The following is a 14066-nucleotide window of genomic DNA, read 5'->3' on the forward strand; positions in this document are numbered from 1 at the left end:
TGTGAAAGGAGCCCGTGCAGCCTCACTCAAAGCAGGATGTAGGTTGAACAACAGGCAGGCAGATCGTGGCACTAGGATTAGCTTCTGTGCTTTTCAGGTTTCTGATCAGCTACTCTTTATTTGATGTAATTTGGCTTCATATTCACAGAAAAAGATCAAAATTAGGAAATGGAAAAAAGCGGAGCTCTTTTGAAGCGTATGATGCGAAGCGCGACATCGTAACGCGGAAATACGCAAAGTCATGACTTTTCTTTCACACGTGCTATAACTGTAACAGATGCAACTTAAAACAGACTCTCAGATCCCCCAGGGGCTCCTGATTAAAGTTTATGAACTTTGTGCAGCCAAGAGTGTGTTCTCTGCACAGTCCAGTCAGGACCATTGACACAATGGTCAGGACGAAGCTGCAGGCACTGAGCGCTCAGGCCAGGGGCGAATCAGAGAAGGGGGCTCAGTGGGCAGGGCCCCACATACAAACACACCCCAGCATTAAAAAATAAATAAAATAATAATAATCTAATTCTGTCTCAGTCAGAACAGGAAACACAAAATGCCATTTAATATACATGTATTTCAATCTTGTTGAGGAGTAAAACCATTCAATCTAACACGATTATTTAAAGAAAAAGGCATAAAGTTATAGTTTATTGTGATTAAATAAAACATTCTATTTATTCACAATAAACTACCGCCCCAGAATCTCGCTAATGGTCGGTGCCTTTGTGGCTCTTCACAGGATCAAGGTTGAAAATTTCGGCTCTTGGTCTCTGACTGGTTGGCCACCCCTGGACTATAAAAAGTAAAATATCGAGGTGTAAAGTCTACAGTCCTAGTGCAGGTTGTCTGGTACAGAGATTATTGCACGTATCTTTGCAAAAAGGGATTATTGCACATGTTACTGAACCGAGCGCATTTTCTCCAGGTCGGCTTTACCCAAATCTAAAAGCTTCTCGACTGGAGAGCAACAGTGTAACGCCTCATTTGAAAGTTGCATTTTTGTCACATTATTGAAGTGTTTTGGTCGTGTTTTTGTCTCTTTATTGTGGTTTTGTTGTTTTTTCATTGCCTGTTGTGTTGCTTTTTTGTTGTGTTTTCGTCACGTTTTTATGTCACATTTCTGTCTTGTTTTTGTTGTTTTTTCATTGCTCATTTTGTTGCTTTATTGTTGTGTTTTTGTCTGTGTTTTTTATGACAATTTTTTGTGTGTTTTGATCATTTTTTGTTGCTTTTTCATCCCTGTTTTCGTCGCTATTTCTGTACATTTTTTTTTTTTTTTTAAAGCTTTCAGATTTGGATAAAGCCAAACTGGGGAAAATGCACTCGGTTCAGGTGGGGGTTAAGAGGTTAAGAGGACCAGCATAAAGGCGAGTTAGTGAATATTAAGCAATGTAAGCTTCTTTGTAGAGCAATATATACACAAAGTATTTCAAAGGGGCTTTACAGAACATGACTGTCGTGAAAATGGGCTGTATAAAATTACAAGAAGGCAAAAAAACTTCTTAAGAGCAGAAATGTGTCTTTTAGAACGGCCCATTTACACCTCCTCCAGTAAAATCACACCCAATAAAAACATTGAACACAAAAACAATTGGGCGCTAAAACATAAATAATCACAATGAAAATGAAAAGCCAAGGGTTGATTCGAATATAGTTTGATAATACATTTGTTTACTAAGAAAAGCCAACTCTGTCTCATATTTTACTCCATTTCTGAGTGTTTTCTCTTTTTTTTTCCTTCACAGAAACCACCACTCTCCCCGACACGGCGACCCCCACGCTGCCTAAAGTGGAACAGACCACTCCAGCCATGAGACCAGGTAATCCCAAACCCCCCCCCCCCCATCCAGACTCTCTCTCCCCTTCCGCTGATCTTCACACTTGTCCACACTCAAGCGCAGACCCACGCCTCCTAAGGTCAGGCCCATGATGTCACTGTGGGGTTTTTCCTCCTGGCTTTGAGCTCGGCGTCCCACAGGAAGCGCTGGTGGAGTGAAAATAAGCTCTCGCCGCCAGAGGAGTAGTTCACCTTCACACACATGCATACTTACAGGCATACATACACATGAGCACACACTCAGACTGGAGCTTAGAAACAGTTCAGTAATCAGAAATGGCCTTACATACAGCCATTTTTTTTGCAATCCCATTTCCTCTTTTACTGCCGAAGCATAGATAGAATCCAGTATTTCTAAAGTCCATTACCCATTGCTCTGTGCTCGAACTCTTTACCACCACGCCTTTGGTTTGTCAGCACGCAGATAAACTAACAATGAGTCTCATATGTTGGTTTTAGCATGTTTAATCCCTCTTGCTGCCAGCGGAGGGCACTCTATTCAGACTTTCAAACTAACGCAGCGTTTGGTGATAAAACCTTGTTTCCATTTCAAGTTACATGTTGAGGTGCCCATCATACTGTAGGTTTATAAGCCACAGTGATGCATAATAAGTCAATTTTTAAGTGATGTTTTAGTTGTTATTATGATTATTTGGTAATTTCTCAACTGTCAACATGCTTACCACAGTAACATTTGGAACACAGTGACAATATTTAGACAATATTAAGTGGAAAAGTAGCCTTTAGTTATTTAGTATTAGAGGGGAGGAGCCGGGTCGAGCTCTACTCCTCCTGCTGGTCTTTATCTGGACGGGTTAGTTTACTTTATTATTATAATCCCCATTAGCTGTGCTTTACAGCCAGCTAGTCTTACTGGGGTCCTTGTTAAAAGCATACATATTCACAAATATTGTCAATATGACAGATAAAAGACATAAAATGCATTATAAAAGAAAATACAGCAAGTACATTGTAAACTTGACGCCATTCTGCATCCTCAAATATAATCAACACCAATATAGTTCTTCAATTGTTCTTTAAAAACAGATTAGGTTTAGTGGCCTATAGAGCTATAAAGTTCCATCCCTTCATAGCTCTATAGACAAAAGTGCTTTTGAGATAATGTGTATTTGCTTTGGGAATTAAAACTGTCCCTCTGATGCATGTGATTGACTCTGTTGTTTTTAAATTGACTAAATAAAAACATAGGATTGTTGTGTTTTAATATTCACTCAAACACCTACATTGAAGATTTAGTTATTTTAACTGTGTAGAGCCTGAACCGTTTTTTCCGAAAAAACAGTACGAGTATTGTTTCCAGTCATGCCCAGTTTTGTTCATTCGTGGCTCCTATAGGAACATAAACAAGGATATTTATGTATGCCATCCATGGTTATGTTTCCAACCCCCACTAGGCTAATGCCCTGATTTGCAGCCATGTAAAACCATTTAATTTGTTCTGCTAAGTTATTTGGCCTTTCGTAATAAGTTTAGTTCTTAGTAAAGTTCCCTCTTGGACAAATCCTTTCCAAATCGACTTTTAGTTTGATGTTCTTCCAGCCTCGTAATTTCCTCCTATCACGTTCTTAAAGCGTTGGTGGTCTTTGAAAAACTCTTTTGAATCCTACCCATGGGTCCAGTCTGTCCCTCTGGACGGTTCGAGTCAAAACGCCTGTGTTTTTAGTTCAGCCAAATGTTCAATTGGATTAGATTCACTGGGCGTTCTGGTTACCACTTTGGAAAGGCCAATTTTCTGCTAAAAGATGCTCCGGGGACTATTGGGTCATGCCTCCGCAAATTCATTCCAGTTTCACACAAGAAGAGATGCCACTAAGTACGAAGGCGTGCTCTTCTTACTGCAGCCATGTCCAAAATCACCCACTTTTGTCATGTACCATGTAATATAATCAGTTTGATCTTGTGTGAAAGCCCAGGGAAGTTTTATACAGCCGCATTTTAGCACAACACCACGTCACTAATATACATTGGTGGCATGTTAATTATTATAAATGATTTTGAATGCTAATGAAATGAATTATCTTTCGTTACATTACTCTGAGGTAGCAATGTTTTTTTAATAATCATTTTGTCCTTTTTACATACATTATTTTGTTACACAACATCACCCCATACAATCCTGATGAAAGTCCTATCTGGAAGTTGCGGCAATATACAGATGAAACTCAGAAAATTAGAATATCATTAAAAAGTCTTAAAGGAACTGGCCACAGTTTTTAAATACTCAGATTTGTTCTTACCTGAGCTTAGACGAGTGGATGTGTACCTGTCTGGTCTTTACGCGTGCCCTCAGTCACGCAAACAGTGTCAATCAATCAATCAAAACAAGTTTATTCATCCCAATGGGCAATTCTGTTCACTGCTCTCTGGTCATAAAAAACAGTATATGGAGACACATACGACCATATACAGACGTCATGAACTGAAAGTGCATCAGGACACAAGGGGACCAGTAAAAATGAGGGGAAAAAAAGATAAACAAGATAAACACTGCCTTCCTAGCTGTTGTCATTTAAATTTCTGACAGCAGTCGGAATGAAGGATTTTGGTTTCTTTTCTGTTGGGGGACGACATATCGCCTCCCGAAGGGCATCAGAGTAAAGTGCGACCGCAAGACATGATTTTGTTGACCCAAAATCGATCAAGTCTTTTGGACGACTCTTTTCTTACAGAGTAAGGCAAGGTCTTCAAAACGCACACCAGAAATCTGACTACACACTTTGACAATGTGGTTCAGACTGTTCTTATTTTTCACAGACAGGCCATCAAACCAGCAAATAAAAGAAAAGGCTAAGACACTTTCAATAAAAGAATGATGAAAGTTACTTAAAATATTTGCTGATACATTAAAAGAGTTCAGTTTCCTCATCAGGTGAACTCGCAAAAGCCTCTCCTCCTCTCCTCTATGAAGCCAAACGGGAGTGAAGTTAGAAGCGAAGTTCTTCCACGTTTCCCCCATATGTTATGTCAGCGTTTACACCAGTGGTTCCCAAAGTGGGGTCCGGGGCTCCCTGGGGGGCCTCAGAGGCACTGCAGGGGGGCCCCCAAAGCTTGCCAACAAAATAAGCACATTGAAAAGCAAAAGATTTTAAAGGAAGATTACATTTCTTTGCTACAATATACCCTCCTGGAACCGCCACCTTAACGTGGTGGAGGGTTTTGAGAACCTGAATGATCCTAGGAGCTCTGTTGTTGCTTTGTGCCCCTGTAGGGTCTCCCATGGCAAACAGGTCCTAGGTGACGGGTCAGACAAAGAGCGGTTCAGAAGCTCCTTATGAGAGACCAACAGGCCCGGTTAGAATCATGAGGCCGTCCTTCCATGGACCCACCACCTGCAGGAGGAGCCATAAGGGGCTGGTGCAATGTGATTTGGTTAACTCCAACAGCTGCCCCCACGACCCGACAATGGAAAAGTGGAAGAAAATAGATGGATGGATGCTACAATATACTGTTTTAAACCAGTATTTAGCCTACAGTCATTGCTAAATTAGATTTGTATATAATCTTAGCCCCCGAGAGGTTTTCGGATCGATAAGAGGGCCGTGAAGTTCCGGACTTTGGGAATAGCTGGTTTACGCGATCCAAGTATAGTCACACAAAATTAAACATGTCAATTTTATAAGTGGATTAATAGGGGAACTATATTGTAAGGCGTAATAATGCCTTAGGACTTCAACTTTACTGTGCGGACGCCAAAGTGCTCCTGGTGTTATTACGCCCTACAATATAGCTCCCCTTTTTATCCGCTTAAAAAATCGACATGTTTAATTTTGTGTAACATTACTTGGATTGTGTAACTACTCACATAACCGTATTTAAATAGGGGAAACGTGGAAGAGCTTGGTCGCTTTTAACTTCACTCCTGTTTGGGTCCATAGAGAAGAGGAGGAGAGGCTAAATGCTAACACCGTCAGTGGTCTGTTTGCGTGACTGAGGGCACACGTAAAGACCAGACAGTTACGCATCAACTCATCTAAGCTAAGGTAAATACAGAGATATTTTCTCAGTATTTAAAAACGGTGACCTATTCCTTTAAAAAAAAAATCTACAGTGGCCTAGGAGGGTCATTAGTTCAACCACAATGTAAAAGATTGTCAGATTGTCGAAAACTAAAGAAAACGTATCTTGTCTACAGCACAAACTCAGATTCTTTAAACCTTTGGCAAAAACTATAGCAGCTTCACAGAGCCAACGTCCAACTACCGAAGCCTTTGAGGATCAAAACTCTAAATCTTCCTTATTAACTCTGTGTCCCTCTCTCGTCTCACAGCCACCACTCCCTCCCTGTCCGCGGTCTGCGATTTCGAGTCCAGTTTATGCGGCTGGTCGGCAGATCCTCAATCCGGAGTCAGCTGGTCTCTTCACACGGCCAACAGCGGCACCTCGACGGGACACGGCACCCACAGCACCCATGGGAGCAGGCTGGACCTCACCCAGGCCTCGGACAGTGAGTTACAACCGCCACACTAGATCACTAACCAATCCTCTTACTGTACGGCGTATCACTGCAGAGCCAGAGTGTGTTTTCTCTGTTTAAACCCTAAAAGGCCTCTCCCGGTGACAGGGCTGCCGTGATTTGCATACGGGAGACAGCTCCGAGACAGGCGGCTGCTAATGTTGTGTAGAACAAGACTTAATGTCATGTTCCTGTCTGACGCGAGGCCGGGACTCTGCGAAGTCAATTACCCTGGCACACACACAGGCTCGGATAGGCATTTTCTATTGTCACTCACTTACTGTATTATCTAAGGCTGGGAATCCTAAAGTGAAGTCCCCGAAGCTTTGCAATGAGTCCCCGGAGCTTCAGATAAAAGAGGGTGGACTTGGTGGGTAGAATTATAATGAGGGGATGACATTTTAGGTATTTTCTATGGACTATTGTTTTAAAACGTCTTTATTAGCCATTGAAATTAACATAAAACCACTTTTTTTTTTACTCTGGTTGGGGTCGGCGTTGTAGTCATTCTAAAGTGTGCATGCAGTTAGCAAGTTAGCATTTTTTAGCCTGCTCAATGTATTTTTCCTATAGCCGTTAGCATTTAGCCATCAAACACCCCACATTATGAGCGATGCAGATGTTTGAGCTGTTGTCAACTCATCTACCACATTAATCAAAGCTTAGTTAGAAATCATTCATAAATATAGAGACCTTTTGAGATTTTACTTTAGATCACACATGCCAAACTCCGGCCCGGGGGCCAAATCCGGCCCGTAAGATGATTTTTGTTGGCCCCCAGAATGATTACTAACCTACTGTATGTTATAACTGGCCCACCGATGAATTGAAATACATTTCCCAGCAGCTGATGAAATACCCAGTCTGATGCAGGTCACTGTGTCAGTTCGTAATACATGGATTATTCGCTAACATGAGTTTATTACAGTTTGTGGGAAATTATTTTGAACTACAACAAATAGTTGCCTTATGAAGCCCTGGAAGCTTAAAAAATGGGGATAGGTGATGTGTTAAAAGCATATTATGTAAAATAATAAAAATGTGTTAAATCAATTTCAAAACAGACTTTCCGTTTCGGCCCTTGACCAATATTTTGTTTACATTTTTGGCCCCCGCACCCCTGCTTTAGATACTAAGTAGTGCAAGTGGTCGGGTACACATCCAATGGCCACTAAACATAATCCTGTCGTATGTTAATGATAGAAAAACGACAAAAATGATATCAATGCCATAAAACAGTCATGTCACATACCTCGTCAAACCTTGATTTATTCAAAAATGTTTGAATAAATACCTTATGAATACCTTATAGCCAACAGAAGTAACCATTTGTCGGAACAGACTCAGATAGCTAGCGTCGTTTCTGTGATTTCTTGTAGTCACAAGGATTGACTCTGCATGACTTAACCAAGAAGTGACTTCCTGTTTCGATCCAGCACACCAAAATAAAAGCACCATCTTATTCATTAGTTCAATTTTCTTTCAGACTAACTATTCACAGACAAAACACTTAAAATGTGTGTATTTAATTATATTCTTGTAATGTTGAACGAATCAATGAGACGAGCTGTGTGCTTTTATTTTGGCATGCTGGAATGAAACAGGAAGTCACTTCTTGGGTGTCGTTGTTATGATTTTGAAGTTATGCACAGAGTTTTTGCTTTTGTGTCTGTTTTGTGTAGCTCGAAATAAAATATTCAATCAATCACAGAGTCAATTGTCTGCAAAATGTGCACTGACAATGAGTGCGCAGCTTTGAAGATTGTAATGGCCAGGTTTGGATCATTTAGGTTTGTATTTTAGCTTGTTTAATGTGTTAGTTTAGTTATCTGTCTTATTATTGACGCTACATCAGTTGCCTTTGCTGCACTTTGCTAATGACATTTGGCTAGATTGTGATTCTGAACTATTGGGCATTCACCTTCAATTAAATTAAAGCTGTCTGACTTGGACACAAGGATTACTGCATGGAGACCATTTTTAGACTCAACAAATGCAAATCGTAATCACAAAAACTTTCCGATATAACGTGCTTTGGTGAGTCGGCTTCTATCCCCTCGCTTCATCCTTACTCCACGAGGCCGTCCGTTTAAGAAGCAGTCGGCCATAACCTGGATGATTTCCGCAAAACCCCGGGAAAAACCTTGTGGACGTCAAGGTCAGAAAACCAACACACACCGATACACATAAGCACCTGGAGTATTTTAAACCCAACCTCCAGCGCTGTACGTGTGTGTCCAAGCCTCTGGGGGAGCCGCGGAGCTAAGCCAGCACTCCTGTCAAAATCATCATCAACTTATCTAAGTGCCCCGGGCCAAGAGTGCGGAGAGAGGAAGGGAGAAGGGGGAGAAAGAGAGAGATTGGGAGGGCTTCATGATGGATAAAACAGCCTTTCCTGGCTTATTAAAGGCAGACAGATGTGTAAAAAGCCAAGTGGCGCTGAGGGGGGACTGGACAGAGGTCAGTGACAGAGGCCACAGTGATCAGACCGATGGAAGAGAGAAAGGATCAAGAAACGGATGTGTTTAAGGCGTCATATAAAAGGATACTGCCGCGATGGTGCAGGAGGTAGAAAGGATCCAGCGCACCCAGAACACAGCAAAACAGTCTGAAATCTTTGCATCATTTTGCACACGCGGTTGGAGATCCCCGTCAGCGATGGAAACTACCTATTCTCTCCTAATTAGTTCAGACTGTGCCAAACCAGGTCAACAAATAACACTGCATTCTTTCCTTGCCCTGAAACTGCACGCAGACTCAGACCTATCAGGATTATCTACAAATTGATTGTTAAAGCTTGGGGTAACAGATTCATTTTGCGTATTTTTGTTGATCGCTAATGCTAGAGCAAGGGTCTAATGGATATCTTTCCCACTTGAAAATAATGACTTACGACCTCAGATGTGAATAAAGTCGTATGTAAACAAAATGGCTAATGCTACAACAGTTAGCTCACATGATGCTCACGTTTTATGAAAGTTTCTCCAAGCCAGATATAATTAAAAACATGCAACATAACATTGTGTTGAAAGCTGTGACCAAAAGTAACGTTCACTTCACTGATGCAGTGGTTTTGTTACAACATTAGCGGCGCACCTCCATAGGGGGCGCCGTTACTGTCATCTCATATGCAAACTCGTAGCAGTTTTGAGGTTTCCAAGTTTAATTACCACTTCGAGCGGCGTTCCAAGGCATTTGTCCAAATGGGAAGTGGGAAATTTGCCTGGAACGCACCATAAATACAAATCAGCCAACGGTATTTCGTCCTGATTCACTCTGCCGCCTTAACGCACATTTTTTTTTAACATTTTTATCACACACAAACAAAGTCAAGTCGGAATAGGCTCCACATGGATGTTTTTATCGAACAAATTGTCCAGAAGTAGAAAAAATGGCTAGCGTTAGCATGAGGAATTAAGCTAACTTTAGCATTAGGGTTAGCATTCTTTGTTATTTTTGTATTCATGGGCTGTTGAACCACTTTGCTCCTCTCCATGTTTCTGTACCTTTTATCTGGTAGAAAATAAGTCCACAATTCAGCATTTGTTAATGCTGTATTGATGGAGTAAAGGGTTGTTGATCTTATTTTAGTAACTTTGTTTTGCTACACCTTTTGGTTTTCTTAGTTCCCTTCTTGAAAATGTGAGCAACTATATATTGTAAATAGCCTTATTTGGTTATTGATGTTACCCATTTGTTAAATTCACCCTTTACATTTCCTTTTATAAGATTACTTTATTTATCCATTTTCCATCCATCCATTCCAGAGATGCTGCATATATGGAGGTAATATGAGACCTATAGAAACAGGAGGAAGTGGGTGGTGCAACTTTAAATTTATGAAACATGCATTGCTGTATATTTGAAATGTTTTGGTCTCTCAGTACATGTAATTAAGGGCTTAAATGTGATATGACATGCAAAATTAAGTCAGTTGTATCTTAAAGCTACTACTGTAACTAGCCTTAGCCAAGAGATTGCTGAGCAGATTTGGCACATCACACTCGATGAATTATGGATCTGGGCTGAGGAGGGAGCTGTGTTTTCTCACTCGGAGGCAGTGGGAAAGAGGGTCTAAATTAGCGTGGCTCGTTAAGTACAGTGAGCGAAAGTTGCACTGTTTTTCTGCCTCCTCGCGTTTGATCTCAACAAACGTACAAAGGGGGGGGATTAATTACTGCGTCTCTACGGGAGGGAAAGGCGGGCGGAGAGTCGGACGAGTTCACTTCAAGGTATTTTTTTTTGTTTATGTTTACATCCAGCTGCAGTGAGGCATTGAGTGACTTTGATGGGCCATAACATGTGATTTTGAATGATTTGAGCGGCTGGTTGTTTGGGTGGCACAGTGGTTAGCTCGATCTTCACGGTGCAAGTTCGATTCCCAGACATCCTATCTAGTCCAAATTTATCTGATAACCCAGTGGATAAACAAGATGGATAGACAAAAAGATTGGTTCGACCACACAACATGAGAAAAATTGCAATTTTGCCATAATTATACTGCAGTATTTTTCGGGGCCCTTTCAAAACAATACGTTACAAGCTTAACAACATTTGTTAGGAATTTCTTGTAATCAAATTGTGTCAAAAAATACTATGTTAGAGGCAAAACAATAAGAACATGTAAGGTTACTGTATGGATAGGTGGGTGGATGGATGGATGGATGGATGGATGGATGGATGGATGGATGGATGGATGGATGGATGGATGGATGGATGGATGGATGGATGGATGGATGGATAGATGGATAGATAGAAGACAAAGTAAATCTAGTGTCCCTTTAGATCTTTAGTGTCTTCTGCATTGTTGTGGTAGGACACATTGCTTCTGTGCATTATGTATAGGTTGAAAAAAAGGGGTCCCAAGATCAACCCCTGGGGAACACCACAGATTACAGTCAATTTGTCTGAGACACAGTTACCAATTTCAATAAATAGATAGATGCAAAGATACATAGATACTTGATGTTGTCTTCTTTTGCTTTTCTTTCTTATTCATCGTCTGAGTCAAGAAAACGGCAACTCACTTTCCTTTGCTGTGAATAATCCCACAGTGTACAAATATGCGTGACTTGTGACTTTGCCGTAACGGCTGCTGACTAAGTAGCACATCAGCTTTCAGAATGAATGAGGTCTTTTTGCCAGCCTGTCCGCGCAGCCCTGCATGTGCACGTCTGCTGTGTCGCCTTCGTCCTCCTCTGTCATTAGCGGCCGATGATGAAATAGTCGACTCCTTTGCGCGGTTTGCGTCCTCGTACCGCACGATAATAGCGGCGATGCCTTAAGCGGCGGGAATACCACATCCCACTGCATTACTTCATCATATACCCTCTGTTTCACGGGCCGCGGCGAACGGCATCAGTCATTAAAATGGAATCCAATAAATGGGCAAAATGCAAATAGCGCGGTGGAGAATATATGGGGGCTGTCACAGTTATGGGCTGCGTTCAGGAGATCTAAAGCCCAGTGTGTTGCTAAATGTTTGCCAATGCTGGAGCTGCGGAAACAAATGGATATGTTTCAATACGGAGAGGGTTTTTTTTTATCTGTTGTGGCGACTGAAAGCAGCTGGTTTGGTGAGTGTGGTGGAAAAGCTGCGTAATGATGATCATTTTGAAGAATAATCGTTAGTTAATGAACACGTTTATTAATTAGAGTTTGTAATGAGGTTGAAAAAAAAGAGTATGTTAAACTACTTGATCAAACAATGTTAAATTGCTTCCGCCAACAGTCTCACAACAAGGAGACAAACTATGAATGAATAAATCAGTTGTGATTTGTGGTGAATTTAATCTTTTCATTTCTGTTGTAAGACTTCAAATAGATACAGTAAAACAAAGGCCTTTTATTGTAGCAGCTTCATTATCCTTCGTCTCCACTCAGGGAAATGCATCCATATAATTCACAACAGAACTACCCATATGCCCTTTTTTCTTTGTTGCAGTAATAGTAGTAATAATCCAAAGATTGTATCCCCGTATATGACCAAGTAAAGCAAAGTTATTTTATTTCAGTAGCTTTGTAACTTATCCTTTCTCTCCCCTCTGCAGAAATATGTCTCTGCATATGTTGCAAGACACCCATGCAATTCAGCAACTCTCAATACAAAAGACTAAAAGAACAAATGGCTATAAGATACAACAGTTTGATGAAAAGCCATATTAACGTCATAACCCTCGCCTTAACCGAGAATATTTTCCCAGTTCGGCTTTACCCAAATCTAAAAGTTTCTCGACTGGAGTTTACGGCCAGATTAATGGCTCATTTGAAAGCTACTATAATGCCTATACAAAAGTAATTTAAGCTTTTTCCTTGTTATGATTGCCACGTTTTTGTCCCTTTTGGTTGTGTGCTCATGACATTTTTTGTTGCTTTTTTGACATGTTTTGGTCACATTTTTGTGGCTTTATCACAGTTACATTACACTAATAAAAACAGAAAACAAATGCAGCCAAAACGCATTGAAAATGTGACAAATGTGACGAAAATGAGACAAAAAATCTGTCAAAAAAAAGCTTTGGAAATGTGAGAAAAATGCCACAAAAAAATAAATAAAAATATGATTAAAAAAACGACGACGACTAAAACCTGATTACAAAAACAAGGATGAAGCTTGAGTGAGTTTTGCAGGTCCTAGCTTTCAAATCAGGCGTTATAGGCTGCAAGCTCCAGTGGAGAAGTTTTTAGATTAGGACAAAGCTGGAGAAATTTGCTTGCTAAAGGTGGGGGCTAAGGGGTTACAAACATGAGCTTTTAAACTTAAAAACATGAACATGAAGTCTCAAAAAGGCAAATACCTTGAAAAACTCATTCCTTTGTGGCAGTCTTGTAACCCGCTCTCCCTCTGCTCCCCCCAGACCTGTCGGGGAACTACCTCCACATGGACGCGGGGCCCCACACTCAGAGGAAGCGTGCCCGTCTGCTGAGCCCTGAGCTGGAGCCGGAGCAGGGCCCGCTCTGCCTGCTCTTCCACTACCAGCTCCAGGGAGAGGCCCAGGGCAGCCTCCGGGTGCTGCTGCGCGACACGGACCAGGACGAGACGCTGCTGTGGTCCCTCCGAGGGGACCAGGGGGCGCTGTGGAGAGAGGGCCGCACCGTCCTGCCACAGAGCCCCAAAGAGTATCAGGTACTTCTGGTTACTTCAGGTATTGTTTCACTAAGACAAAGTCAGGCAGAAATATTTGTGTTTGGACAGTCGGCATTAAACGGTTTTAAAACACTACCTGAGACTGTTTAAATGACTGCTACGTGATTATTTTAATGACGATTTTGTATTTTTAGGCTTATTGAATGCATGATTTTCTTTCTGTTTTGGGTCACGGCTCGTCATTCGATGGTAATGGTGGATCATGACGTCAAGTGTATTTTCTCTTGTTCGGCTTTACCCAAATCTAAAAGCTTCTTTACTGGAGAGCTTATATATTAAAGGTATATATTAAAGCTAAGACCTACAAAGCTGATCTAAATCGATCGTTTTCCTTGAGTTGTTGCTGTGTTGTCATCATCACTTCTTTTCACTTTCTTTTTCATCTCATTTTCGCCACTCTTTTGTTGGGTTTTTGTCACTTTTTTGTCACACCTTCATCGCTTCTTTTTTTGTCACATTTTTGTTGCTTTTTTATTGTGTTTTTTGGCACTTTTTGCTGCGTTTATGTTTATTTTTTGTGTCTTTGTTATTGTGTTTTTCACACATTTTTGTGGCTTTTTTTTGGTCATTTTTTTGGGTTACGTTTTCATCCTAGTTTTCTGGTTCCCGTC

At 41.0% G+C, this 14066-nt stretch overlaps 1 protein-coding gene across 2 annotated transcripts in view; it reads left to right on the forward strand.

Moving 5' to 3' along the window:
* The window catches only part of LOC306968102 (neuropilin-2-like), a 205034-nt gene that overhangs the window by 161781 nt on the left and 29187 nt on the right, over nucleotides 1-14066 (forward strand). For both annotated transcript variants that reach the window (XM_079563393.1, XM_079563394.1), the window contains exons 12-14: nucleotides 1743-1817; nucleotides 6123-6299; nucleotides 13166-13434. In XM_079563393.1, the coding sequence (XP_079419519.1) occupies nucleotides 1743-1817; nucleotides 6123-6299; nucleotides 13166-13434 (521 nt within the window). The remainder of the gene's footprint in view (nucleotides 1-1742; nucleotides 1818-6122; nucleotides 6300-13165; nucleotides 13435-14066) is intronic.

The sequence above is a fragment of the Gobius niger genome, assembly GCF_951799975.1.
Source record: "Gobius niger genome assembly, chromosome: 9".
NCBI lineage: Eukaryota > Metazoa > Chordata > Actinopteri > Gobiiformes > Gobiidae > Gobius > Gobius niger.